Here is a 27250-nt window from a genome sequence, read left to right as displayed (position 1 = left end):
GGTGTCTCCCCGCCCCCACGGCCTCAGCGCGCTGCTGGCGCAATGCACTGGGCGGCCGGGCAATTCAGTTGCAGAGCCGCGGCCTGACCTGGCGCTCTGGGCAGTGTGACTGTAGTGCCGTCAGCCACCGGCGCTCCAGGCAGCATGGTAAGGGGGCAGGGGAGTTGGGGGTGGTGGTCAGGGGGCGGGAGGGTGGATAGGGGTTGGGGCGGTCAGAGGGTGGGGAACAGGAGGGTTGGATGAGGCAGGGGTCCAGGGGTGGGGGCAGTCGGGACAGGGAGAAGGGGTGGCAGGAGGGAAGTTGTGGTGGGGTTTCCGGGGGTGGTCAGAGGACAGGGAGCAGGGGGTGGTGGATGGGGTAGGAGTTCTGCGGGGGGAGGGGCATGCCTGGCTGTTTGGGGAGACACAGCCTCCCTTAACCAGCCCTCCACATGTCTTGGAAACCCAATGTGGCCTTCAGGCCAAAAAGTTTGCCCGCCCCTGTTCTAGATCGTAACCAGCACTGGAAGCAAATTATGTAGCCACTGTGAAACACTGAGGTAGTGTTATGTACTTATAGCAGTCTGTCCGCCCGCGCCCCCCTCCCTCCATTATCTGTAGTGTCCAGGTGTTTTTCAGGCGTAGCCCTAGATGCAGTACCTTGTAGTAATCTAGTCTAGAGGCTAAAAAAATTGTTGTGTAAGGTCTGCATCAGATAAGAATGGGTACAGCCTCCTGGCTGACGGCAAAAGGGGTAGGGGGAACAGAAGGAAGAAGAGCTGTGTGTACTTGAGAATTCAAAAGTAGTAATGGGTAAAAAGTGACTCTAAGACTGCAAAACACACAGATAAAGGTTGAAGATCATGACTTCTAGTAGAAAGTGCACTTGTAACATGTACCTATTAGTTTAAACATTTCTTCCTGCTTATCTCTTTCAACTGAGGCTTTGTCTACACTACCGTGCTTTTAGAGACAGGGCTGTGCCACTATAGCTGTGCCGCTAAAAGGTGTGCAGTGTAGCTGTTTGTAGAAGGAGAAAGCTCTCTTGCTGGAAAAAAAAACAAAACAACTTGGACCCCCTCACTCCCCTTTCCCCAGATGAGCGACAGCAGGAGAGCGCTCCTGCTGACAAAGCGCTGTTCACACTGGCACTTTTCGTTGGTAAAACTTTTGTCATTTGGGGGTTTGTTTTTTTGTTTAACACCCCTGAACAACAAAAGTTTTGCTGATCAAGTTCCAGTGTAGGCAAAGCCTGAGTTTTAACTTAAGCTGGGGAGCTTGCATCTGTTCTCTACTGGGAAAGTGAACCCTGTTCTAATGTCTCACTTAAATAGCAAGATGCTCTGGCCTGCATCTTTTTATCCAGAAATATTTTTATCTGAAAATTTTTATCTAGTTCAGGTTGCATATAGGATTAACTACAGGTATTTAACTTTTTTCTTTTTCTAATTAAAGGTCTGAATAAGCCTCAGAAACAGGCAATGAAACAAGTGCTACTTTCAAAAGATTACACTCTCATTGTGGGTATGCCTGGAACAGGAAAAACTACTACAATATGTGCTCTAGTAAGACCATAATGTGACCTAATGTTAGAAGTAAATTGTTAATTTAAAAGCTTGGAGGGCAAACATCAAATAAGCTGTATATGAGGTGTCCTCTTCACAATTAAGGCTTATACAGGACTGCTGTCTGTGTCATTTACATTGAAATAAATATGGAGCCAGCTTTATGATAAAGAACATTAGCATTAGTTATCCTAATTAGTTATTACATTTTGTCATTGGATGACAATATATCCTTCAGGTCCAGTGGGGCGTGGGGGTGTGTGTATGTGGTTTTTTTCATTACCCCTGGAGGTGGGTGATGACATTGATCACTTTACAATGTTTTAATGGTGTTAAAATACTTTGGCACCAGACTACAATAAAATCTTCCAATTTTGAAGCAGATCTGAGGTTTGGAAACAAGCACTTCATTAGCAGTAGTTCTGGTGTGAGACCCAAGGTTTGTCTGCACTGGGATATTAAGTGCTGGCGTACCTGTATTAGTGCAAACTCCTAATGTTGGCCTGATTTACACTGGTGAAGCTTATCCCGTACAAATTGTGCTGCACTGGTTAGAGACCGAGAGTTGTCCCCTCATCTGACTTTTTGGCTTCCTAGGTCCAACACCAATTTAGAAAAATGTAGACTAATTTATCCTTTTTAGAAAGGAATTACTGATTCCTATGTTCATGATAATATCTGGGTTTTTTTTTTTTTCTCTCCTTGCTACTACTCCTATTTTAGGTAAGAATTCTTTATGCCTGTGGCTTCAGCGTTCTGCTGACAAGTTTTACACACACTGCTGTTGACAACATCCTGCTGAAGTTAGCCAGGTTTAAAGTAGGATTTTTGCGCTTGGGGCGAGCTCAGAAGGTTCATCCAGACATACGGAAGTTTACAGAGGAAGAAATTTGCAGATCCAAATCAATTAAATCTATAACTCATTTGGAGGAACTCTATAACAATCAAGTAAGAAGAATAATGTTCAGTAGTCCTGCAACGTATTCAGGGTAATATAAATGAGTGTATACAAATATAATTTGTACCCTTTAAATGTACAAATGCTGTACAGAGACCAAACTTACCTCAGAAGTGTCTGCGTGGCTCAGTGATCAGAAATGAGATCCTCAATTTCTGTCACTAATTCAAGTTTGGCCATTGTCTGTTGTGAATCAGGTTACCATCTGAGTGGGGTTTTTTTTGGGGGGGGTGTGTGAAAAAGGGGGCATTTCTCTTGCTCGTGTGAAATGAAATGAGCTGGTTAGTCATGGTTTGCTTCTATTTGATGTCCTATTTGTAGAATAGTAGTGCCTGAAGATCTTTGACTGCGACCCCATTGTGTTAGACTAATACAATAAATATATATACACTTACGTACCACTAGGACTGTCATTGCCCCAGAGAGCTTACAGGAAGTGTTTACATCACAAAAAACTCCATTAGTTGTCTTGTTGGTAGGCTCTGCGAGGAAGCAGAGGACTGAATTGATATGGGAAGTGGCTTACGTTTTTATCTTTGATCACTTCAGTCAGCATTCAGTTAAGGCACGTGAGTTGGGGTGAGGAAGATTGCACTGCCATCACCATGTCTGTATATAATCTAGAGAACAGGGATACTGACACTTCCTGGAGGTACCCAGACTTGATGCACTTTGCTACCACCTGCCCTTAGTGTGAAGAAGTCTTGTTTGTGCCTGCCATGGATCAGCACTCCCTTCCCCCCAAGCCACTGGCAACAGAAACACTCCCCTTGAGGCCCCACTATCAAGCCCTCCGAGTGTGTCCTTAGAATGTTTGGCCCCTGGTCCATTGGACACTTGCAGCATATTCCAAAGAAACAGTACACCCCAATTTACCAGTTCTTACCTCAGATTACTGCTCTGCTTAACAAACAGCACTTACGTTTGATTTAATGGTAAATAAATCTGTTTATTTCACAAAGCATAGCAATTAAAGTAATAGGAAGCAGAAATTTTGGAAACAAATGGTTACATACAAAAAATAACATACATTCTGAGCCTAGACTTGATTAACAAGATACTCTACTAGATATGAGGCTATCGCTCACCCAAAATCCTTGCAGCGTTACATAGCCAGCTGGCTGTGACCCTTGTTTCATGAGACAATCCTGCTATAAGTTTGCCTCATAGATGAAAGATTCAGTGTCTTGGGTTGCACTCCAAGTTATACAGGATCAATCTTTTGTCTTGATTCATAAGCAGGACGCCCCATTACTGTTTTTCTTCCTATAGATTTCCTCTTGTAAAATTCACAATATCTCAATGCGCCTCTTGCTCAATATGCAAATAGGCATACAGTGTACTGTAGGTATATAATAGTCAAGTGGCCAGACAGTGAGATGGATGTCTTTTGTCTTCTGCCTGAAGGGAATATCTCTGAGGTAGTCATTGCCTGGTGACCTGCCTTAGCTCTACAACTTTAAGAGCATTGTTTTCAGGATAGATATCAAACTCCTTAAATATTAGCCATACATATATTTTGTCAATGATTGTGACCACCAACTTGCTCAACAAAAGATCTCCGATGCCACCTGTTGGTCAACTATTATGCAGATATCTGACTCAGGGGATCCCTGAACAAACTATGCACCCCTGTACCTCCTGCCAGTTAACACCAAGTGATCTCTGTCACAGACACCAGTCTCCAGGGCAGTCAGTCCAGCACTAGGTATAGTCTAAGCTCCATATTTGTTAATTAAATTTAACTTTAAAAATAGCATCCTAAACACTTGGCAGGAATGAATCATGAACTGTATGCTAGTCTCTATATTCCGGAACTAAAGCAGCATATTGTAAAGTTTTTGGATTATATTTTACTTTTTTTTTTTTTTTTTTAAATGTAGCTTTATTTGATTAGAGGTCACAGACTTATTAATGTAGAAATTGTATTTAAAATATGAAATGGGAACGGGGAAGAAAATGCCTTTTTATCTGTAAGATATGTCCAAATTTTCAGCCAGTAGTTGCAACAACGTGCATGGGAGTAAACCATCCAATTTTTGCTCGGAAACTGTTTGACTTCTGCATAGTGGATGAGGCTTCTCAAATAAGCCAGCCAATCTGCCTGGGGCCACTCTTCTATTCACATAGGTTTGTGCTGGTAGGGGACCATCAACAGCTACCTCCACTTGTACACCACACAGAAGCAAGGTAAGATAAAATGCTACTGGAAAAACATAAAATGTGTGTGGTGTTTGGACAACAAGTGGACTTTCAAGGCACTGACTTGCACATCTGATTTTGTAACAGAGATCTTGGCATGAGTGAAAGTTTGTTTAAGAGACTGGAACAAAACAAGAATGCTGTTGTCCAGTTAACTGTGCAGTACAGAATGAATAGGTATTGACAACTATTTATGTCAGTTACTAGTGATTTTTTTTAATGTAAATTTCAATCTATAAGACATGAAACTGCTTTTTGTTTTTAAACTCCATAGTAAAATTATGTCATTAAGTAACAAGTTGGTGTATGAAGGCAAACTGGAATGTGGCTCAGAGAAAGTGTCAAAAGCCACTGTTATCCTGCCAAACTTAAAAAACTTGAAGTTGGAGCTGGAATTATTTGCAGATTCTTCAGAAACATGGTTGAAAGAAACATTTGAGCCAAACAATCCTGTGTGTTTTCTTAACACAGAGAAGGTAAACTTTGCTTGCATACTTCCCTTTATCGTCACGCTATCCTGCCTTCAAAATGCTGTTGTTTTTTATTTTGATGTTTGTAGCCCATATTTGCAATATAGTTAAATTGTTTAAAGTTAAAATTCTTATGGCTTTTCCTTATCAACCTTGTATAACTTAGAGTATAGGCAATGGTATGTAGTCTTGAAAAGGGCTCTTCCAACTGTATGCAAAGTGTTCCGAACTTCAAGTGCTGCATTAACTGAAATGTAGCCAAAAGACATTCTCATCCTTGTTGTATGCTTACACTGTACAGCTACTGCTATAAGCACCACACTTCATGGTATACAGGCAAAAAGTCAGTTCAGAAGTCTGATCACAGGCTATCTCGAAATGTTTAGCATCCAGCATCTTTAACATTATGAAAAATCTTTGTGTTTTTGTTTCTTGAACTGTACTAACTTCATTAATATTGAGCTAAATCCTGCACTCCGTTACAAGAATGCAACATCAGTGACATTACTGGAAGTTGTGAATGTGTAACCAAATAGTATCCCTTTCTAACCCTTAGCAAATTGTTTCTGAAGGTTTTCCATGGGGCAGATATGAGTTGCTTAGTGCAGGAGGATGAATGTTTCCAGCAGCAAGGCAGATTGTGACACTCTGGTTTTAGGAAATTCTTCACAAAATCTTTCTCTTTGGATTGTACCCTCTACATAATCTGCCTTGCTGTTGTTCTGTACCTGACCGTGGGCTGGAAGCTAACTTGCAGGACGAAGTGAATTACTTTTGGAATGTGTGATGATCATTCAGGGGGACTGGAGATGGAATGATCTCCAGGGAAGGAAGGCAGCTGGAATGGAGCACTTCAGTGGTTGTGGGACGAGGATGAGTGTTGTGGGCAGAGAACTTTGTGCTCTATCCATTATGCCACACTGCCTAAGGCTATGTCTACACTGCAAAATAAAATGACCCCCAATGAAGGGTGGTAGCTTTGTTGGTTGGAGAGCTCTCCCCAGCCCGACAAAGCATTGTTGACACCAGCACTTTTCATTGGTAAAACTTTTGTCTGTCAGCGTGTGGTGTGTGTGGTTTTGTTTTGTTTTGTTCTCCCCACACCCAAACTGACAAAAGTTTTACTGATGAAAGTGCAATGTAGGTATAGTCTAAGCCCTGTAACGGAGGCAGCAGGGTGTAGTGGTTAGAGCAGGTTATTGGGAGTTGAGGACTTTAGAGTTTCTCATCTCTAAAAATGATTTTAGTCCCTTCCATATCACTCTACAATGGCTTTGCCAGTCTCCATGGCAATTGAAGGAAGTACAGATCTTTCCTTTGAGCCAGGGCTTGGTCGACTACCCCTCAAAGAACTCTCCAGAATTTCCAGCCTCCAAGCAGCACAGACAGCAGACTCCAGATCTCCCTTCGTAGCACTTTCACAGGATCTTGTCCATGTCCCCTTCTCTGGCTGGCTGCCTGCCAGAAAGATTTAACTAATTGTATCTCAACTTCTTCATTGGCTTTAAGGATTTTATTAATTGTTAAAGAATATTTTTTGTTTGGCTTTCTGAGGAGAGTGTGAAGGTACAGCACCTCTCCTTCCCTCTTCTATGCCATTTCTGAAGGCTGCTGGAACTCTGCTTCAAGATGGCATGTGGTCAGTCTCCATGCTAAGATGGTTGAGTTCCTTTTTTAATTGTACATGAGTATATTGAATCCTCCCCGCAGTGGTAGTTTACTGCTTTCTACCCAGGGTTGTTTTTTCCTGACTGTTGCTTGCTTCTCAAGTAGTTTGAAAGAAAGAAGGTTTTCCTCCAGGAAATTCCTAAATTTCATTTATGCAGCCTAGTGTCTCCCACAATTCTGTGAAATCTGGGCTGTTCCCCTACCTTCTACAGTTCTGGAGATAGTTCAGCATCACAATGTAGCCTGTGTTGTCCGTGCCTCCAGAACTCCTGTTTCTGTGGCAGCTGTTAGCAGTGGTTTGCTTTGCTGCTGACCAATTCCTTTGCTAACTTTGATTCTTAGTATGTTTTCAGGAGTAGTAAACTTCTCCTTTCCTGGATCAGGTAATTGGCAGCATGGTGGCCTCAGCTTCCTTGGTCTGCTTGCAAAGCACTTTCCTTCTGACACAACCTGCTGCCCCTCAGGCAATAGAAGAGCTGTCCTGGAAACATAAGGCTAAATAAAAGCAGATCTCTATATTGAGACAGCATTTACAGTCTCTTCGGAGAGCAGATTATTCTACTCCTATTTGTAGCCATTTGACCCAGAGGAGCTGCAACTTCAATGCAGAAAAGCCTGATCAGGAGCTTCTGAGCATTTTGGGGAGAGAATCTAAGGACAAGGTTGGCGCTGTCTGCCTAGCTCTTGGGGGTAAATTCTGCAAAAGACCCAGAAGGAAAAGCCCTTTTAGAATCCTTGAAGTCTCTTTCCTTAGCCCAAGATCCTGAAGGGGGTCCACAGCTCCCCCCAAGACGGATCTGGGGATTCCTGTGAACAGACCCCATCCCCCACGCAAAGGGACTGGAGACCCAAAAGGGAGGACACAGAGATACATCTAGAGGATTCCAGGCTCTTGATAAAAAGGGCCGCAAGAGACCTTACCCCAGCCACAACAATGCAGGAAACCCAGCAGAACAGGCAAAAAGAGCCAAAAACAAAGGAAGCATAAAAAGGAAAAAAAAAAATCTAAATTTCATCCTCTGGCACTCCTCCTCCTCCATTAAGGGAGAATTTTCTGATTCAGGCTTTGAGCAGAACAAGGAGAAAAACCAGCCAAGGTTTTTTCTCCAAGCTGAATTTGCTACTGTGTGCAGGAAAATGGCATCTGCTGTACAGCTCCAACCAGATGAGAATTCAAAGAGTGAATACCTGCCAGGGAAATCCCCACCTCAGAAAGCAAATTCCCATGCACCCTTCCTTTTGAAGATATAATCAGGGATTAATGGGAACATCTTGATAAGGGAAAGCATACAAGCAAAACATGCACTTAGCATTTTTTTACAGTATTGATCAGAAATACCAAAGGTAGAGACTACCCTGAGGAGGAGTTTTTGGTTTTCTCAGCTGTTCTGAGCATCCATGGATGCTTTCTGTTTAGCAAGAGCTGCAGTAGCCTGACTAAACTACCTAAAGGCCCTGGATGACCAGGATCATCCTGACTTCAGGACTGTCCTTAAGAGACTGTCCTTGGTAAGTGCTAGTTGCAGATGGCTCAGAGAACACAATGAGGTTCTCAGCCAGGGACATGGCATCCAGATCAGCAACCCGGTCTGTTTTTATGCACTTGGATAGCAGATGGCCACTCCAAACAAATCCAGAAGTCTTGCACATGATCTTACAGACACTTGGCCTCCCATCTGTGGATCTGTTCACCAGGAACAGAAAGCTTGACACAGTATTTTGCAAGAGAAACAATTTATAGATTAGTAGGTACAGATGCTCTTTCACACAAGTGGCTGAAGCGCTTTCTTTATGCGTTCCCACAACTTCTGCTTGCAGAAAGGGTGATTGAGAAGATAAAATGAAAGGAAGCAAAGTTGATCGTTCTACCGCCACACTTGCCAAGCAGATAATAGTTTTCAGATTTGGAGACTTGGCATTGGAACCTAACCCTGCAGTATCAACCAGTGAGTCCACAAATCCTTCACCAAGGTTCTAGTCTCTATTCAAATACAAGTTGCCTCCAAGTGACAACGGAGCTATTGAGAGGAAAGCATTAAGTGCACTCTGTTTATCCTCCAAGATGAAGCAGGACTGTACTGGCTTCCACGTGGACTTCCTTGCTAAAGGGCTACTCCTCCATCTGGGCATGGTTTAGCTCATGGTGCCAAGCAGACAGAAATCCCAAGGACCCTGGAATTTCACCTATTCTAGATTTCCTTCAGAACAGTATGGACAAGGGACTGTTGCCCAACACTGGAGAATGTTAGTTGTCAGATTTAAGCAGAGTCTTAACACACTGTGTCCTTGGGCTCCTCAGCTGAAAGTTTGCAGGCTGCAAGATTTCTCAGAGTAGCCAAACTGGCTAAAGCTGCAGACAGACCAAGCTACCTAGGTGGGATTTTACCACTGGTGCTAAAATCCCTAACCACCTATCCATTTGAACTGTTCGGCCTTTCTAGTTTAAGAAACTTTGCTTCTTGGTTGCTAGCATGTCTGCTAGATGTGTCTTGGATTTGGCAGCTCAGGAACCATACTGTGTCCCCCATGATAACAAGGTGGTTGTAAGGACTCCAGAATTTTTCTTACCAAAGGTGAATTCCTCTTTTAATTCTAGATGTCCCAGGAAATGAGCTTCTCATCATTTTTGTCCAAAACAGAAAAGGTGTGGTATAATCTAGATATACTTAGAACAACAAAGATCTACCCTCAGGTGCACTGAATCATTGAGAAGATCAGGCTCCTTGTTCATGTTCTTTCACCTGGAGTTCCAAGGCCTTCAGGCATCCAAACTATTCCTGGCCAGATGGATTAAATTGTTATGCATTGTAGTGACACAAAAGGCACCAGGTAAACCTGTTCTTGAAGAGGTGGGTTTTAATTCTTTTGGGATCTCTAGCAACATCTTGAGCTGAATATGTGCCTCAACTGAGGAAACTTGCAGGACAGCAACATGGTGTTTTATCAACACCTTTATCAAACACTATAAGATGGACTTTCTAGCCTCTTCAGAGGCCTCCTTTGGCAGGAAGGTGCTGTATGTAGTGATCCAAACATAACTTGCCATTTTACTTTCAAGGGGAGACTTCTATATTTGTCTGTTTCTTTGTCTCTCCCTTACTACTTACTTTCCAAGCATCACAACATTGTGGGAGATGCTTGGCTATGAAATAAAATTCTTTACCTTATTATCTTTTTGCTAGCAGCATCTCTTCTAATTCTGCCATCGCTAATATGACTTCTATAGCCAAGAGGCAACATTTATTTTGTCTAGTTTGTGAACCAGGTAGCCTACTGTAGATAGTTCACTGCTTGGCATTAAGGTTATTGTTGATTATGTGCTAAGAATTTCTACACAGCTTTGGAATGACTCTTTTGGGCGGCAGCTGGAGAAGGGGGGCATGACCAGCATGGGCTGAACAATTTCCAAAACTGTAGAGAGTAAGGGTATAGCCCAGGTATCAGAGAATTGTGTGAGATATTGCTAGAAGAAAGGAAATAAATAAGAAACTTTTCATTGTCAAAACTGTGTTGCAAGTGGCTTCAGTTGAAGAGTACTTACAAATTTTATTTCTAAAGCTGAAAAATACAATTATTCTGGAGAGTTCTTCCTGAGGGGTGATCCTAAGACCAGGTTCAGTTTAGAAACAAAAATGGTCTGCCTCCAGTTACCATGGAGACAGAATCCCCACTGTAAAGATTAACATGGAAGTTCCTAGAAAGAAAAGTCAGATAAGACAGAATTTTCATTTTCTGTGACATTTGGACAAGCCACTTTGTGCTTCAGTTTCCCTGTTGTAAAACAGGGATAGAGCCACCTGGGTAAATTGCTTTGCTTTGTGATTTTTAGGATGAAATGTGAGATTTGAATATAAGCAGTTTTACATGAGCAAGTGTAATACAATTTCACTGAACTAGTGAAAAAAATAACTTGTTGCATAGAATAGTCATTTGACTTTTTATACAGGTTCCAGCACCAGAACAGGCAGAAAAAGGTGGTGTAAGTAACATGACAGAAGCCAAACTAGTACTCTTCCTCACCTCCTCCTTTATTAAGGTATCTTTCTTTTAATATGATGTCTGGAGGGAGGGCAAAATAATTGTACTGTTAACAATGGTATAAAACCACTGCAGAATGCAAACCTGCATGTTCAGGAATGAACTGGAACCTCAAGAGTAAACTGAAGGCTGGTTGAATGGCAGTCTGATGCATGGGTTAGAATTCAGGATCTCATTTTGTCTTCTGCCCCCAGCCTGGCTGGGCCTAGAGTGCATTTGAGGCAGCATGTTTGGTCCTTGAAGGAATGGAGAAATGCCTCTTCCTCTTCAGGGACTTCTAGAGCGAACTTGGAGTGGCATTGACTGACATACTCTGGTGAGAGCTATGTTCAGCCTTCTGAAGGACAATCAGCTACATGGGATTTTTTTCAAGTATGAAGTAGAGAGAGAGAGAGAGAGAGAGAGAGAGAGAGAAATGAGGACTTTGAGGACCTCTCCCTCCTAAAGTGCCAGGGAAGGCCAAAGCTTGGGGCCTGATTTTAACTAATAACTGCTTAGACTTCCTTTTGATAAATGATTAGTCATATTCTGTAGCATTGGGAGTTCCTAGAGGGTCTCTTGAGTGTAGAACAGAAGTGGGCAAACTGTGGCCTGCGGGCCACATCCGGCCTGCGGGACTGTCGTACCCGACTGCTGAGCTCCCGGCTGGGGAGGCTAGCCCCCAGCCCTTCCCCTGCTGTTTCCCCTCCCCTGCAGTGATGCTGCTGTGCGGGTAGCACCCACCCACCTCCCAGGCTTTCCAATAAGCCTGTCCTGCCGCTCTGAGTGGCATTGTAAGGGGGAGTGGGTTGGATAAGGGGCAGGAGGTCCCGGGTGGCAGTCAGGAGACAGGGAGTGGTTGGATGGGGTGGAGGTTCGAGGCAGGGCAGTCAGGAGACAGGGAGCAGAGGGGGTTGGATAGGGGATGGGGTCCTGGGGTGGCGGGGGGTTCGGGGAGGGGGGGACAGGGAGCAGAGGGGGTTGGATAGGGGGTGGGGTCCTGGGGAGGCAGTTAGGGACGGGGGTCCCAGGAGGGGGCGGTCAGGGAACAAGGGGGGGGTTGGATGGTTTGGGGGTTCCAGGGGTCTGTCAGGGGTGTGGATAGGGGTTGGGGCAATCAGGGGACAGGGAGCAGGGGAGGTTAGATGGGTGAGGGGGGCAGTTAGGAGGTGGGAAGGGGGAGGGGGCGGGGGCCAGGCTGTTTGGGGAGGCACAGCCTTTGCAACCCGGCCCTCCATACCGTTTTGCAACCTCAGTGTGGCCCTAGGGCAAAAAAGTTTGCCCACTCCTGGTGTAGAACATACCCCAAACTAACCACACTGTCATGTTTTCAAATCACTATTTTGCTTTTTCTTTCTGTTAAGGCTGGCTGTAAAGCTTCAGATATTGGTATCATATCTCCATACAGACATCAGTTAAAGATAATCACTGACTTGATGACAAACTCATGTATCGATACAGTGGAAGTAAATACTGTGGACAAATACCAAGGAAGAGACAAAAGTATCATAATAGTATCTTTTGTTAGGAATAATAATGACGGAAATGTGAGTGGATCATATTTGACTAAATTATTCAAAGACATTTCACAAATTTTGACTGCCATAATGGAAATCCTTAAAATAAGACATTAATACTTTTTACTGAACATGCATGAATGTATTTTAGTCATAATTACATCTATAACAATTGCACATACACTGGGAAAATTGAGTGGCTAGTTGGCATTTACAAAGTAATACAGACGTATTAAGGACATTTTTGTTAAAATGCTATTTTTAATTATTTGTATAGTGCCAACAATTTGCTCAACACTTTGATACAATGCTTGTTTTAAAATGAAATATATTAAATTCAAATTTAGTTCATTCATACTGTTTGGCTTTGTTTCTTACACATGGACAATGAAAATGGATTAATGGGTTTCACTTTTGTATATAGTGTTTCTAACCACTTTTCATTTTTTTGCTCCTCCACTAGCACATTGTGTTAAAGTTTGGGTTGGAAAAACTTAAGAATGGTTAAGAATGTCATATTAGAATTAAAATAATTGGATAATTTATGTTGGCTAAATTTTTTAATGCATTTTATAGAAACATAATTTGGAACCAGATTTGACATGTGTTCCTTTTTAAGAAATATATGCAAATTCCTTGAGATTTAAAAATTTGAAGATGGGTTGTACTTCTACACTTTTTTCATTCTTTTAAAAAGTAGGAATTTAAGAGAGAGAAAATAATTATATTCATTTCAACAGCTTGGAACACTTCTGATGGACTGGAGGCGTCTTAACGTTGCTATTACAAGAGCGAAGCACAAATTAATCATGCTGGGTTGTGTTTCATCACTGTGCCTCTATCCTCCTTTAGAGAAGTTACTCTGCCATTTAAACTCTGAAGCCATGATATCCTTTTCCTGTGCACTTCTGTATATCCTGATACTCTTACTACTGGTGTTGGATAAATATGTTCTTCTTAGTTTTAATATTTTAAAATGTGATAAATTACAACAGTTGAAACTGCACACTTTTTTTTTTTTATTGAAACAGGCTGGAATTATATGCTGAGAAGCATATATACTACAGAGAGTGCTTTCAAGGGAAGGAAAAAGTGCTGCTAGACTGGGGCGCTTAAGCTCTGTAGCATGAGAACTGCATTTTCAATTTGTATATTTACAGTCTGTAAATTTATATATTTAAATATACATGATTCTTAGAATAGACCAACTTAATATTTGCCCCTATTTGTAACTTACATTTTTGCCAACAGCTTTCCATTTAGTAGTGGATGTTATGGTGCTTTCACCTCTTTGAACTTTAAACTATGAAACAATTTAAGTAAAATACTTTGTGCAGTGGTCCCTATCTCAGTGCTGTAGAATTCCATGTTTGCAGCTAGCCCAGTGGTTTTCAAACTTTTGTACTGGTGACCCCTTTCACACAGCAAGCCTCTAAGTGTGACCCCCCCCCCCATATAAATTAAAAAAACCTTTTTTTTGTATATTTAACACCATTATGGCTCCCTGCAAAGCGGGGTTTGAGATGGAGGCTGGCAGCTCGTGAGCCCCCATATAATAAGCTCGCGACCCCCTGAGGGGTCCCGACACCCAGTTTAAGAACCCCTGAGCTAGCCCATTTATTCAGTAATTTAGCAGTTGAATAGGCAGCATCTCAAAAAGAACAAGGAACACCTTGAAAATGTTGTTTCTTCATCTTGAAAAGTTGTAACAGTCTATTGAATTACAAGTCCTGTTTTTCAGTATGGTCTTCCCCATTGGCTATTGCTGCCATGATGCATATTCTGTTTTCTCTCATGATTTGTGATCAACACCAGCAGCCAAAGGAGGCTACTCAAATGCCATTTCCTTGAATGTTGGGTCTTGTGTGTCGAGTGGCAGGAGTTGTATCTGTAACTGAGCTGTAGCAAGATTTGGGGTGCATGTTTCAGACTCTTCAAGATGCGCAAATTGTGGCCTGTACTATATAGTCAACCTGTATTACAGTGGAAAAAATTACCAACCAAACCTATTAAAGGGGTATGCTTTGGGTCCAGCTAATAAGTGAGTCCAAACTTTGTATTTCTCTTCCACAATTTGCAAATCAGCTTCAATTAAGGGTTTGTTTACACAATGTGGCAAGGGTCTCTAAAGGGGTGTGACTTGCAAAGCACTCTAACTGCCTTGCATTAGAACCTGGTGAGGTGCTCTAAAATTTGGCTGGGCCAAATCTGAGAGACTGGTGATGTGACCCTATGCACCAGGTTGCAAAACTCAGAGTGGAGAGCTGGGCCCAGCCTCATGGCATAGAAGCTGCTGCTGCAGGGTGAGTGCAGGGAGAATTCACTTATCAACCCTCTACATACGAGGCTGGGAGAAGTGTGTTTGCCTAGGCTCAGTGATGGGCTAATGTGCCCCTGGACATGGCACCCCATCTAGAACCTTCCTGTGATCCAGACATACTGTTTGGGAAACACTGAGGCTACACTGTTTAAAATTTTAAATTAAAGCTACATCAAAACAAGCCTCCTATTTAACCCTGTTTTTCTACCGATGCATTTTATAGTCTGATAGATGTGGTTAGCGTGTCAACTTCTTATTTTCTCAAACTTGTGGAAGGAGAGGACATGTATTTAAAAGGAATTGTATTGATAGTGTAATAATTAATAAGGTGCCTAGAACTGCAAAAATGCTATCTTTATGTGCATAATCTCTCTTGTTAATTGAGTCTTTTAGTTAGACTTCATCCTTTCTCAGAGTAATTAGAGAAACCTATAACTTCTGAAAGAGCATGTGAAGTGGAAAGGTTGGAAGATGGCATTGTGATATGCCCCAAAACTACTTTTGACACAAGACAGACCCTTATGCTTAGAAACTCTTTTGCAAGAACAAAATATTATCCAAGTATTTGAAGTTTATTTTCCTTAACTTTTATTACATTTTCAATCTTCCATCAGGGGCACATGAACGAGTCTATCCGTGTAACCTCCTATGATTGTAAAGATGAAGAATTTGAGGGGGAAAAGTCATCTTGTTCATTTTCTATATGTGCTGCTGAATGCAAATAATGGTTTAGAAGACTATGGGTGCTGAGTGCACCATGTAGCCTGAATGGATTTGATTTCAGTCTGGTTTCTCAAACTGTAAAAGTTTCTTTTCACCATATTGCACAAATTATTTTAAAGAAAACAGGTAATTTTAATACCAGTGTGACACTACCATATCAGTAACACAAGTGTGCACTTTTAGAGGTACTAGATAGCCACTCTCATATTCCATTTTCCTTTGGATATATATATTTCTTGTGGGTGATAAGAAATTTCTTATTGGCCACTCGGTACAAATAATACACTGCTTTGAGTGACAAGAAATTTGGGATCATTCTGGTTTTGCAGATTTTAAAATGTAGTTTTTTGCAAGAAAGAAGGGAATTTCTATGTAAAACTTTAAGACTGTGTTTTTGTGTCTGTTAGAAAATGAGTTCCCTTTTCTATTTCCAATGCCCGTTCTGTTGCTTTCTCTTTAAAGTCTGTCCTACATGTAAGAACATACATAATTGAATTCCAGACTTCTCACACTGACACAACTTGATAACGTATCTCTGTCCTCCACTAGCTTTTGGATAAGTTTTGAGAAATATGATATACCTATTCACCTTTAAGAATTAAAGTTTTTTTTAAAAAAAAAACACTTTTATCGGGTGAAATCCTGGCCAACCTTGAAGTCAATGCCAAGACTCTTGGACTTCAATGGAGCCAGGATTTTTTATGTAGTATTGGCTTTCTTTTGGGAGTTGTTGGGTTGGAGACAGAATTGCAACTTAATGTTAATAAACTTACATGCCAGGTTGTTTCCTTAAATGGTGCAAATTTCCCTTTACTTGACACAGTATAAGAGAGCTCAAATAGAACTACCTCATGCCTAACACTTTAGTTTATGCTATTAACTCAACATTAATTTGTAGATTTTAACTTTTGACTCTACAAAAAGACACAAATGCTGTTCATTGTATTTTTTCACATTTTTTTCCTTTAATGTCAAATTTGTGTCCTAAGGGTTGTTCATAACTTTATACATTAGATATGGGCATTTTTGGTTTTAAAATTCTCTAATTTTTGTAATATTTGTAATGTAATAAAAATTTGCTCAATTGTTACTATTGGGCTAGTTATGGCACTGCTTGAATCAAACAAAATATCAATATTTTCAGTTGAAATGCTTAAAGACACAATGACTTACTGTGTAACTGAACTTCTCATGTATGTTACTGTTTTTTCAATAGCAACGTAGGCAGCTGGTGAAAATATCCTTTGAAGGGGCTGAGCCCACCACCATTCACTCTGCAGAGGCAGCTCCTGTTGAGCAGGTTTGGCTTGGCTACCCATTCTGGCCTGTTGGGTCTCGCTGCTCACGGATTCAGAGAAGTGCACCACTGTGTCACTTGATGTGTCTGTCCGCACACAGGTGGTTCCTCCTCCCCTGCAATACCTACCTTATTCCCTTCTTGGCCCTGGAGATGCTGGAAACCAGCCTTTATCGGTCAAGCTGGGTTGGCGGTGGGCAGGCTCAGAAAATAGAGTAGGTATGGCTGAGCCCCTTTGAGCCTTAGCAACCTGCCGCCTATGATAGGCAACAAACAACTATTTAAAGGTGGGAAAGTTTTAAAACATGTAAAATATATAAAATCTTTCAATATTTCAGTAAGCTTGCTGGAGCAATCTGGTATCTCTTTCCACAGAATTTTTCCTTCAGTTTTGACTTGTCAGTAATTGCTTATAAGTGTTCTGAAGTTTGAGATATTTAATATTATAAGCCAACTCCTCAGCTCGTATATGTTGACATACACTGATTTATACCAACAGAGGATCTGACCCTATTATTGATAACATAATACTGATTTTGATTAACTTAAATGAAAAGTTCGTAAAATCTCACTTACACTACATGAAAATCAGGCAAAAGAGTAAGTCTGCCATCTCCCTCTTCCCCCAGTAGTTAAAATGTGCCCTCTTCAGGGAGTGGAGTTTAGCTGAAACTAAGAAATACCTACAGATAAAACTGCACTGAGCTGGAATAGATAGAAATGGAGAAAATATACTGACAAAGGAAAATACGGGATTCATTTAGAACCTAATAATACAGGAGTGTCTTGGTGCTAGAATGACAATTTAAGATTTAATTTTTAAAAAATCTTAATATCCAGTTTTGGGTGGCATCAGTGTGTAAGGATACACAGCTAAAGTGTGCTAAATTCAGCTCACTTTCTGATGTAGAAACTAAGGCCCTGATCCTAGAGTAATATCCATTGGTACAGAAATGCAGGAATCTCCAATATCAGATACCAGGATTATAGCCTAAACCAGGACTGTTAAACTGGTCTTAATTTAGTCTTCTGTAAAAGTGAGATCTTAGTGAAAAAGCTGTCAGCTGACTAAAGTGGAGCTGAATATCCAGTGAAAGGACCATTTTAAAACTCTCACTTCTTCCTTGAACTGCTTCTTCCATTCCTCGCCTCTGCTCTTTCATGGGGATCTGGCTGCAGGAAGTTAAACTTGGGAGTGTGTGTGAGATGAAGTTTGTAGTTTTGTGGCTGTTTGGATTAGACTAACAAAAAGCTACTTTAGTTTTCCATTATCTCTTTTCTACCTACATTAATTTAGGGTTCTTTTTAGTAATGTTTCCAACTGTGCAGGGTTGGATCTTGGTGCATGGATCTGACAAACACCCAGGAGGCCTTTAAGAAGGTCTTTGGATACTCAGTGTCCATAGTCAGATTCTGTCTAATCCCTATTTTGAAGTAAAGCACTCATGTCCTCTGTTCTGTACTATGCCTGCTGGTGACTAATTAGCTCACCCCTCTGACTCAGGCAAGTGGCTAGCCATAATTTATTCATGGAAATGCCAATACCTCTAAGTAATCATGAGAAGATGTCAAACCTAATGACCAACTTGCTCCTAAATATCTGAAACAAACAAAATTTATAGGACAGAAGGTATACTTTAAGGTACAGCTTTCTAATATATACACATTTTCAGGTCTTGTAAATTTATATAAGAACAAATGACAGAATGGATAAAGGCTGTAGAAAAGCAAACATTTTTAGAGAACCATTTATAAATGGGTTTTCTCACTTTCTTAAACACTACAGTTCATAAGAATAAACACAAAAGTTGTTTGATCCCAAACTTATTTTAGGCTAACACATACAAATAAAGGCTAGTGCTAACTATTTCATTCAGCATGACTGTATCAATGCTGGCCTATAGGCAGTTTTCTGTTGCTTCTCATCTGTACTTTATAATCACTTCCTGATATCTCTTCATGAATTTCCAGTCACCTTAAGCTCAGTGTGGGTGAAGCTCAGCTCTTGATCTTTCCTCCCCAAGCCTTCTCTGTCTGCCACTGTGGACATCACTGCTATCCTCCTACTCATTTAATATTTTTAAATGAGTAATTTTTTAACTTGGCCCTCTGGCTGGATCTGTGTGTTCAGCAAGATTTAGAAATAGCCTATTAATACTTACCTAAAATCTAAATTCCAGCTTTTTCTTTCTATCCACAGAGACAACATTTCAATCTTCATCATTTCATGTCTTGACTGCTTCGGGTACCTCTTTGCTGGCCTTGAATATTATACCCTTGTTTTTCCCAATTCTATTCCGAATGTTCTTGCTAAAATCTTGGTTCAATGCTCCGATCATGTCAACCCCCTCTCTGAGCACCTCTACTACTTTCTCTCACCTGCCCCCGCTCTTCGGTTTTCCTCCAGACATGTCGTCTTCTCAGCCTTTCTAGAATCTTGTGAATGTCTTGCTGTCAGTTCAAGTTCAACATTGCTGAAACAGCACTTAATCTCTCCTGCCCCCTCTAGGCCCTCTTTGCTACCTCCTTTCTCAATCAATGTAGATAGCATCACTATTTTGTGCTCTTCAGTCAGGCCTGTTAGCTGGGTGTCATCTTTATGGACCTCTTTAAGTCCTCAATTGCAGGCTGTCTAAATCTTGCCTATTCTTTCTGCATAATATTGCTAAGATATGACCTTTCATATCCATCCACTTGGACAACTCTTGGCCAAGCTCTCATCTTGATTACGGTAACATCTTTTTCTCTGCCCTTGAAAAATGTAATCTTACCCCATCATATCCATTCAGAATACAGCTTTACAGATGATTCTTACCAGTTGCTTTGAGCATATAATTCCTCTCTTTGATTTTTCTAGTGGTTCCTCCTCCCCTGTTGTAACAAACATGTTGCTTGTCTTCACTTTCAATGCCTTCCATTGCAATTCCCCACCCTATCATCCTGTTTCATTCATTATCCACGTGTCAACTTCCAGTTCCTCTCTGTCATGATGGCAGTTTCTATCATTCACTTGTTAAATTTTCAAACAAATACCTTTGTGCTTTCTCCTATGGTGCCCTTACAGCTTACTGTACCCAGCTGTAATGTTACCTCATTCTCCTCTTGTGACCCACCTTTCTAAAATTCCTTTTCTGTAATGGTCAGTTTTTTGTAGGCACAGTTAGACCATGATCTCCGTGTACCAGTACTCCGTCATGCTGACCAATATTGTCTCATTGTGTCCTTGTACTCACTTACCTGTATCAATTTCTTGGTTCCTATATTATAGTTAGTACTACTTTCATCTCGTTTTAGTGTGCCTAGAAAAGTGGGATCCTGGTGTGTAAGTAGGGTTTGTAAGTGCTAGGGTAGTGCACTCCTGAATACAAGCTTTTTACATTTCAACCCCTTCGTTATTTACTCCCTCATCTAGCTTATCGACTAACCTTTCATGAGCCTGATCATGTCTTCGCTTTACCAACATTTCTAACTGTTCTTGCTTGTTAATCAGTTTGTGCCTTACATTCTCTGAAGGCATTTGCATGTTCCTATATATGTAGGCAAAACTCCCTCATAAAACCTGATCAGCCCTTTCCTTAACTTCTCTTTATAAGACACCTCTGCCCCTTGATACTCTATCCTAGTTGCTGATCATGGCTGAGCAGCTGATGAACTGTAACCGTGCCTCTACTTCCTTTTCCTACTCTCTACCTTCCAAGGGTAATGCTAAACTAATTAGTCTGAGGGAGCAAGGATTTTGTTACATGTACTTTATAAAATGGGGATAAATGTCAGATTTTTTTTACCATATTGAAGCAGGATGTTTGAGCTGCAGCATATCTGTCAATGCTTCAGTGCAGGAGCCTTGCACTTTTTTTCCCCCCCAATAGCCATAACAACCCCAGCTCCCAAAGGGTCCCTTGTCATAAAGTTTCTTAGGCATGCTTTCACTTGTGGAAGGCATGGCTATTTTCTTTTACATGCAGCACCTGTAGCAGAAATATGTGCATCAATCCCAGCGCCCGACTAAAATCTCTCCAACACATCATCAGCGATCTACAACCTATTTTGAAAGATGATCCATCACTCTCACAGATCTTGAGAAACAAGCCTGTCCTTGCTTAAAGACAGCTCCCCAACCTGAAGCAAATACCAGCAACCACCCACTAGAACTACTAACCCAGGAACCTATCCTTGCAACAACGCCTGTTGCCAACTGTGTCCACATATCTATTCAGGGGCCACCATCAGAGGGCCTAATCACATCAGCCACACTATCAGAGGCTCGTTCACCTGCACATCTACCAGTGTGATAATGTACCAGTAATGCCCCTCTGCCATGTTCATTGGCCAAACTGGACAGTCTCTACGTAAAAGAATAAATGGACACAAATTGGACGTCAAGAATTAAAACATTCAAAAGCCAGTTGGAGAACACTTCAATCTCTTTGGTCACTCAATTACAGACCTAAAAGTGGCAATTCTTCAACAAAAAAACTTTAAAATCAGAGTCCAAGGAGAGACTGCTGAATTGGAATTAATTTGTAAACTGGACACCATTACATTAGGCTTGAATAAAGACTGAGAGTAGATGGGTCGTTACACAAAGTAAAACTATTTCTACAGGTTTATTCCCTACCCCCACCACTGTTTCTCAGATGTTCTTGTCAACTACTGGAAATGACCCACCTTGATTATCACTACAAAAGGTCGTCCTGTCCCCATCTCCCCCCCCCCCACCCCCCCCCCGCCTCCTGGTAATAGCTCATCTTACCTGATTGCTCTCCTTACAGTGTGTATGGTAACACTCTTTGTTTCATGTTCTCTGTGTATATAAATCTCCCCACTGTATTTTCCACTGAATGCATCCCCTGAAGTGAGCTGTAGCTCACAGAAGCTTATGCTTAAATAAATTGGTTAGTCTCTAAGGTGCCACAAGTACTCCTTTTCACTTAATTTATGCTGTAGGTGGAGGGCACCTTTTGTATTTATCCCAAGAACCTAGAAGCTGCAGCAAACTCAGTCTTGGACTTCTCTTCTTCAGTTACTTTTGACAAGGGGCATGGGAGAATAGGCTTATTGATGCATAAACAAAATTTACCTAAAGAGGGAACACTGTATTATAAACATTTATACTATGATAGGGCCCGAAGGCTGGGTGCTTGTACAATTATAGAAGACAGAATCCCTTTCCTGAAGGGTTTACAATCTAAAGCTACACCAAAGCGATGGACTGCGCAACGCAAAATACGCCCATTTGTCAATACAAAAGGAAATCACGCATTAGGTCAGAAATGGTACTTGAATGTGTGCACTCAGGAGTGAAAGAGGCTAACGTTTTCTCTGTTATGGTTGTGAGCCTCCTCTGGGGCTATTGCTGCAAGCCTGTGTAGGACGCTGGTGGTAGCTGAGCCCTCTGTAGTTTGGGCTACTTATGAAAGAGCAGGGTGATGCTTCGCCCCATAAGTTGCCGCCTGTTCCTCAGGTGTGGGGCAAGGCTGGCTCTAGACCCCAATTTTGCGGCGTCAGCGGCGATTGTGTGTGGCTGGAGCACGGGGGAGTAGCAGCCACTCCTTGCTGGTTGCGCTCTAGGGTGGGCAGAGAGGGGCAGGTCCTCCTGCCGCCGGGGGCGCAGTGCGGCTTGTGACCGGGGAGTGGAGGGGAAGGAGCCTGCGAAGGGCTGGAGCAGGAGCCGTGCAGGGGAGCCCAGCCCGCCCGCGACCAGCTGGCGGCTGCTCTGTGGCCATGGGTGAGGGTGCCTCTGCTCCCCGCTGGTGGGGGGCAGCGAGTCGGGGCGGTGGCAGGCCCCGCTCGGGCTCCGCGGGGGCAGCTGTCGGTTCCCGGTGGGGAGGTAGCGGGGTGAGGCGGCGCTTCCCAACGGGCGCGGAGCGGCAGCCCGAGGCGGCGGCGGCGGCGGCTGGTCGGTGCGTGGCCCGGCCGCCTCTGCGCGCCCGAGGCGGGCGGTGTGCGGGGGCCGCCTGCTCCCGGGGGAGGCGGGGCGGCCGGGCGGGTAAGCAGGCTCCAGGCCGTGGCTCCCTGCGGGCAACCGGTCCGAGCAACACCGGGCAGCGCGGCGACAAAGGAGCTGAGCCCCCGAGAACGATGCTTGTCGCCGGCGTGTGGGATGCGGAGCGGGCGCCTGCTCCCCCCCGGTTAGACAGCCGCTAGCGGCCGGCTGCCGGGCGAGGTGCTGTGTGGCCGCGGGGGTAGCGGCCGCCTCCCGGGGAGCAGCCCCCCAGGTGCTTTGTGGGGACTAGGGAGGGCGGAGCAATGGGAGAGCCTTCGCCGTTGTGTCTGCACCGGGGGGAACTGGTTCTTTTTTGGGAAAGAAAAATAAACATGAATTGTTTGGGGTGCCTTTGCGTATCTTGGGCATGGTGCCACTCCTTGTCAAGTGAAGTGGAATGATTGTGTTAAATGTGGGCATGTGCAGGTTGCCTTCCTGATTTATTGCGAAACGGTTCAATTAAAAAAAATACTTAAATCATAAAAGGGTTCAACTGAACGGCCCATCTTAGTCCAGTTACGAAGTGCCTGAACTCACAATGGGCGCACTTTGGAATGCTGTTCACACTAATTTTTTCCGTGGATGTGCAGAATGAATTTTGTTATGTGCACCAATATGGAGGTGTTGTGTGATACATCACCTCCATATTGGTGCACATTACAAAATTAATGTGGCAGGGATGGGGCCGAGGGGTTTGGAGTGTGGGAGGGAGCTCAGGGCTGGGGCAGAGGTTTGGGGGGTGAGGGCTCCGGCTGGAGGTGTGGGCTCTGGGGTGGGGCTGGGGATGAGGGTTTGGGGTGCAGGCTGCCTCAGGGCTATAACAGAGAGAGAGGATTCCCCCCAGCTCTCTCTCCGTTTTCAAACTTTTATTTAAAACAGTAAGGGCTGGAAACTTAAAAGAAAGCAAGAAAACTGAGATTCTCATGTGATTTCTTTGATTCCAGCAATTGTGATTTTAAGAGAAACAAATAGAATGAGGCTCCTGATAAAATTATGAGATTTGACAGTACTGGATTAAGTATCATGACCGTATAATAATTATATAACCCTCATAACATATTCCTTTAGTCATTTCCCATTTTATCAGAAACATATAATGCACCCTCTTAAAGTGGCCAACTAGTTTGAGGCCCCAATTTAGATTGTTTTGGAAAGTTTTATGTATTATAGGTAGAAATGTTTTAATGAGTTTTAAAAAAATACAGAAAAGAAACTTGGTTTTGTGTGTCCACTTTAAACTTCCCTGTGTAGAACTGTAAATCAAAACTACAGTATTATGCTAGTGGGTGAGGAACTATGTCTGGATCTTACAAATGCTTATGCATGTGCTTAACCATGTTCTACTCATAGAATGTAGTCAGTGGGACTTTACAGTGTGTAAAGTTAAATGCAGGCCTAAGTCTTTGTGGAATCAGGGCCACAATACAAACTGTTTCTATGTAAAGGAGAAAACTGACATCTGTTTCTATGCTGGATATATAACTTGGATTCAAATAATGTTTCTGGATATACTATATTAATGAGACACGTCTTGTACTTATGTGACTGCAGCTTTGGTATCATAGAAGAGAGTCTCTGAGCCCTGTTAACCAGCTGATTTTTTTTTTCATTGCTTTTTCCATATTCATTGTCAGTGCTGCTTTCACTTTGTCTTACAAGCCAAGCTAGGTTGCCCTTCTGGTCCTGACCAGTACTGAAATGAATTGAGACAATAAGTGTGCCTCAAATTATGACATCCCATATAGTGCATGGAAGAATGGAAGGCAATAAAAGCCTACTTCATATGTATTTACATATTACACATCTTATGTTTGTTTTGGAGTGAATGCTGTTTTATAGCACTGTGACTTTACAGCAGTTAATGGATTTTATTCCTTTGATTAAATACAGATTGGGATCAAAGTGCTTTGAACAGGAAAGCATTTAGTGAATTTTTTTTGCTTTCCTAATTGAAATATGCTTATTTTTTGATTGTTTTAGCTGTAAAAGACCCAACAGCTGTAGAAAGAGCAAATTTGCTGAACATGGCTAAATTGAGTATCAAAGGATTGATTGAATCAGCTTTGAGCTTTGGCCGTACTCTGGATTCTGACTATCCACCTTTGCAACAGTTCTTTGTCGTTATGGAGCACTGCCTTAAACATGGTCTTAAAGGTGCAGTAATCACTTTATTCATCTATTTCCTGTCCCAAACCATTTTGAAATTTTGTTTCTCGAATGTGATGCATTATCCTCTTTGTACAGCAGTTTGAATTTGTACAGCACTCTATAAGAAGTCTGAAGCTGTTACCACTCAGAAAAGAGATCTTGGAGTCTTGGATAGTTCTCTGAAAACATCCACTCAATGTGCAGCAGCAGTCAAAAAAGCAAACAGAATGTTGGGAATCATTAAGAAAGGGATAGACAATAAGACAGAAAATATCATATTGCCTCTATAGAAATCCATGTTATGTCCACATCTTGAATACTGCATGGAGTTGTGGTTGCCCCATCTCAAAAAAAGATATATTGGAATTGGAAAAGGTTCAGAAAAGGGCAACAAAAATGATTAGGGGTATAGAACGGCTGCCATATGAGGAGAGATTAATAAGACTGGGACTTTTCAGCTTGGAAGAGAGATGACTCATGGGAGATATGATAGAAGTCTATAAAATAATGACTGGTGTTGAGAAAGCGAATAAGGAAATGTTTTTACTCCTTCTCGTTACACAAGAACTAGGGGTCACCAAATGAAATTAATAGACAGCAGGTTTAAAACAAACAAAAGGAAGTGTTTCTTCATACAGCGCACAGTCAACCTGTGGAACTCCTTGCCAGAGGATGTTGTGAAGGCCAAGACTATAATAGGGTTCAAAAAAGAACTAGATAAATTCATGGAGGATAGTTCCATCAGTGGCTATTAGCCAGGATGGGCAGGGATGGTGTCCCTAGCCTCTGTTTGCCAGAAGCTGGGAATGAGCGACAGGGAATGGATCACTTGATGATTACCTCTTCTGTTCATTCCCTCTGGAGCACCTGACTTTGTCCACTGTCAAAAGATAGGATACTGGGCTAGATGGACCTTTGGTTGACCCAGTATGGCCATTCTTATGAAGTACTGATAACCATAACAAACATTTTTTTATACACTTACACTTTTTTCTTCTTTCTAAGTTACCCCTAAGTGACTGTATATGTTTTATCAGTTACCAGGATTAAATGCATGTTACTTATATCTTGATTTCATGTCACTGTTACTCTTACATTGGCATGGTTATGCTTCAGCAGATCTGTTTGAAACATGAAAACAGAATTGCTACTTTATAAGATTCTTTTCAGAAATTCCCAAACCACTGTGACTTATTTTTAAAGGTTAATTAAAGTTTGTCATATAAATACCTATATTCACAGTACAGTATTTTAAAAGAATGTATGTATACAATTTCTAACCCAGGTATGCTGTTGTAAACTGTATGTGAGAGAGTAAGCTAAGTAACTTAATTTGTCAACGAAATCATGTTTTCCTTTTCTTAGTAAGAAAATCTTTTCTAAGTTACAATAAAACAATCTGGGGCCCGCTGGAACTTGTGGAGAAGTTGTACCCAGAAGCTGAGGAGATAGCAGCTAGCGTCAGAGATTTACCTGGCCTCAAGTGAGTAGTGTTGGTAAAAACATAACATTTGCTGCAGTAAAGGTTTGGGGCCTGATCCAGTGCCCATTAGAGTCAGTGGAAGAGCTCAGACCCTTAAAGAGCAAAACATATTGTGGCAAAAGTAGTACTTGGATTTTAACATACTGTGTTGAGAGAATTTAGAAGAAGAACCTTTCTCACATTGAAGAAGCTAAATACTTTAAAAATGAAATGCCTTTTATTGTATTGGTAGAATCATAGAAGAAAAGCACTGGAAGGGACCTTGAGAGGTCATCTAGTCCAGTCTCCTGCACTCATGGTAGGACTAAGTATTATCATTCCAGACAGGTGTTTGTCTAACCTGCTCTTAAAAATCTCCAGTAATGGAGATTCCACAACCTCCCCTGGCAATTTATTCCAGTGCTTAACCACCTTGACGTTTAGGTTGGACATTAGGAAAAACTTAACTCTTTCTTGCTGCAATTTAAGCCCATTGTTTCTTGTCCTATCCTCAGAGGTTAAGAAAAACAATTTTTCTCCCTCTTCCTTGAAACAACCTTTTATGTACTTGAAAACTGTTATCATGTCCCCTCTCAGTCTTCTCTTTTCCAGACTAAACAAACCCAGTTTTTTTTCAATCTTTCCTCATAGGTCATGTTTTCTAGACCTTTAATAATTTTTGTTGCTCTTCTCTGGACACTCCAATTTGTCCACATTCTTCCTCAAATCTGGCGACCAGAACTGGACACAATATTCCAGTTGAGGCCTAATCAGTGCAGAGTAGAGCGGAAGAATTATTTCCTGTGTCTTGCTTACAATACTCCGGCTAATACATCCCAGAATGATGTTTGCTTTTTTTGTAACAGCTTTATACTGTTGACTCATATTTCGCTTCTGGTCCACTATGACGGCCAGATCCCTTTCTGCTGTATTCCTTC

At 42.0% G+C, this 27250-nt stretch overlaps 2 protein-coding genes across 5 annotated transcripts in view; both read left to right on the top strand.

Annotated features, from left to right (window-relative positions):
* Positions 1-16435, top strand: part of DNA2 (DNA replication helicase/nuclease 2) — a 34506-nt gene extending 18071 nt beyond the window's left edge. The window contains exons 13-21 of one of the 2 annotated variants that reach the window (XM_084633605.1): positions 1435-1544; positions 2268-2492; positions 4499-4692; positions 4792-4881; positions 4979-5180; positions 10789-10878; positions 12224-12406; positions 13117-13265; positions 15294-16435. In XM_084633605.1, coding sequence (XP_084489731.1) covers positions 1435-1544; positions 2268-2492; positions 4499-4692; positions 4792-4881; positions 4979-5180; positions 10789-10878; positions 12224-12406; positions 13117-13265; positions 15294-15348 — 1298 coding nt within the window. In that variant the 3' untranslated portion in view covers positions 15349-16435. Of the gene's footprint in view, positions 1-1434; positions 1545-2267; positions 2493-4498; positions 4693-4791; positions 4882-4978; positions 5181-10788; positions 10879-12223; positions 12407-13116; positions 13266-15293 lie in introns of those variants that run through there. The other variant, XR_014712356.1, reaches the window with a different exon arrangement.
* Positions 16436-22348: 5913 nt separating this feature from the next.
* Positions 22349-27250, top strand: part of RUFY2 (RUN and FYVE domain containing 2) — a 60132-nt gene continuing 55230 nt past the window's right edge. For all 3 annotated transcript variants that reach the window (XM_084633258.1, XM_084633260.1, XM_084633259.1), the window contains exons 1-3: positions 22349-22444; positions 24683-24856; positions 26216-26333. In XM_084633258.1, the coding sequence (XP_084489384.1) occupies positions 22441-22444; positions 24683-24856; positions 26216-26333 (296 nt within the window). In that variant the 5' untranslated portion in view covers positions 22349-22440. The remainder of the gene's footprint in view (positions 22445-24682; positions 24857-26215; positions 26334-27250) is intronic.

The sequence above is a fragment of the Lepidochelys olivacea genome (genome assembly GCF_965140295.1).
Source record: "Lepidochelys olivacea isolate rLepOli2 genome assembly, chromosome: 7".
NCBI classification, from domain to species: domain Eukaryota; kingdom Metazoa; phylum Chordata; order Testudines; family Cheloniidae; genus Lepidochelys; species Lepidochelys olivacea.
Note: the sequence above shows the minus strand (reverse complement) of the source record. Positions and strands in the feature narration are given on the sequence as shown.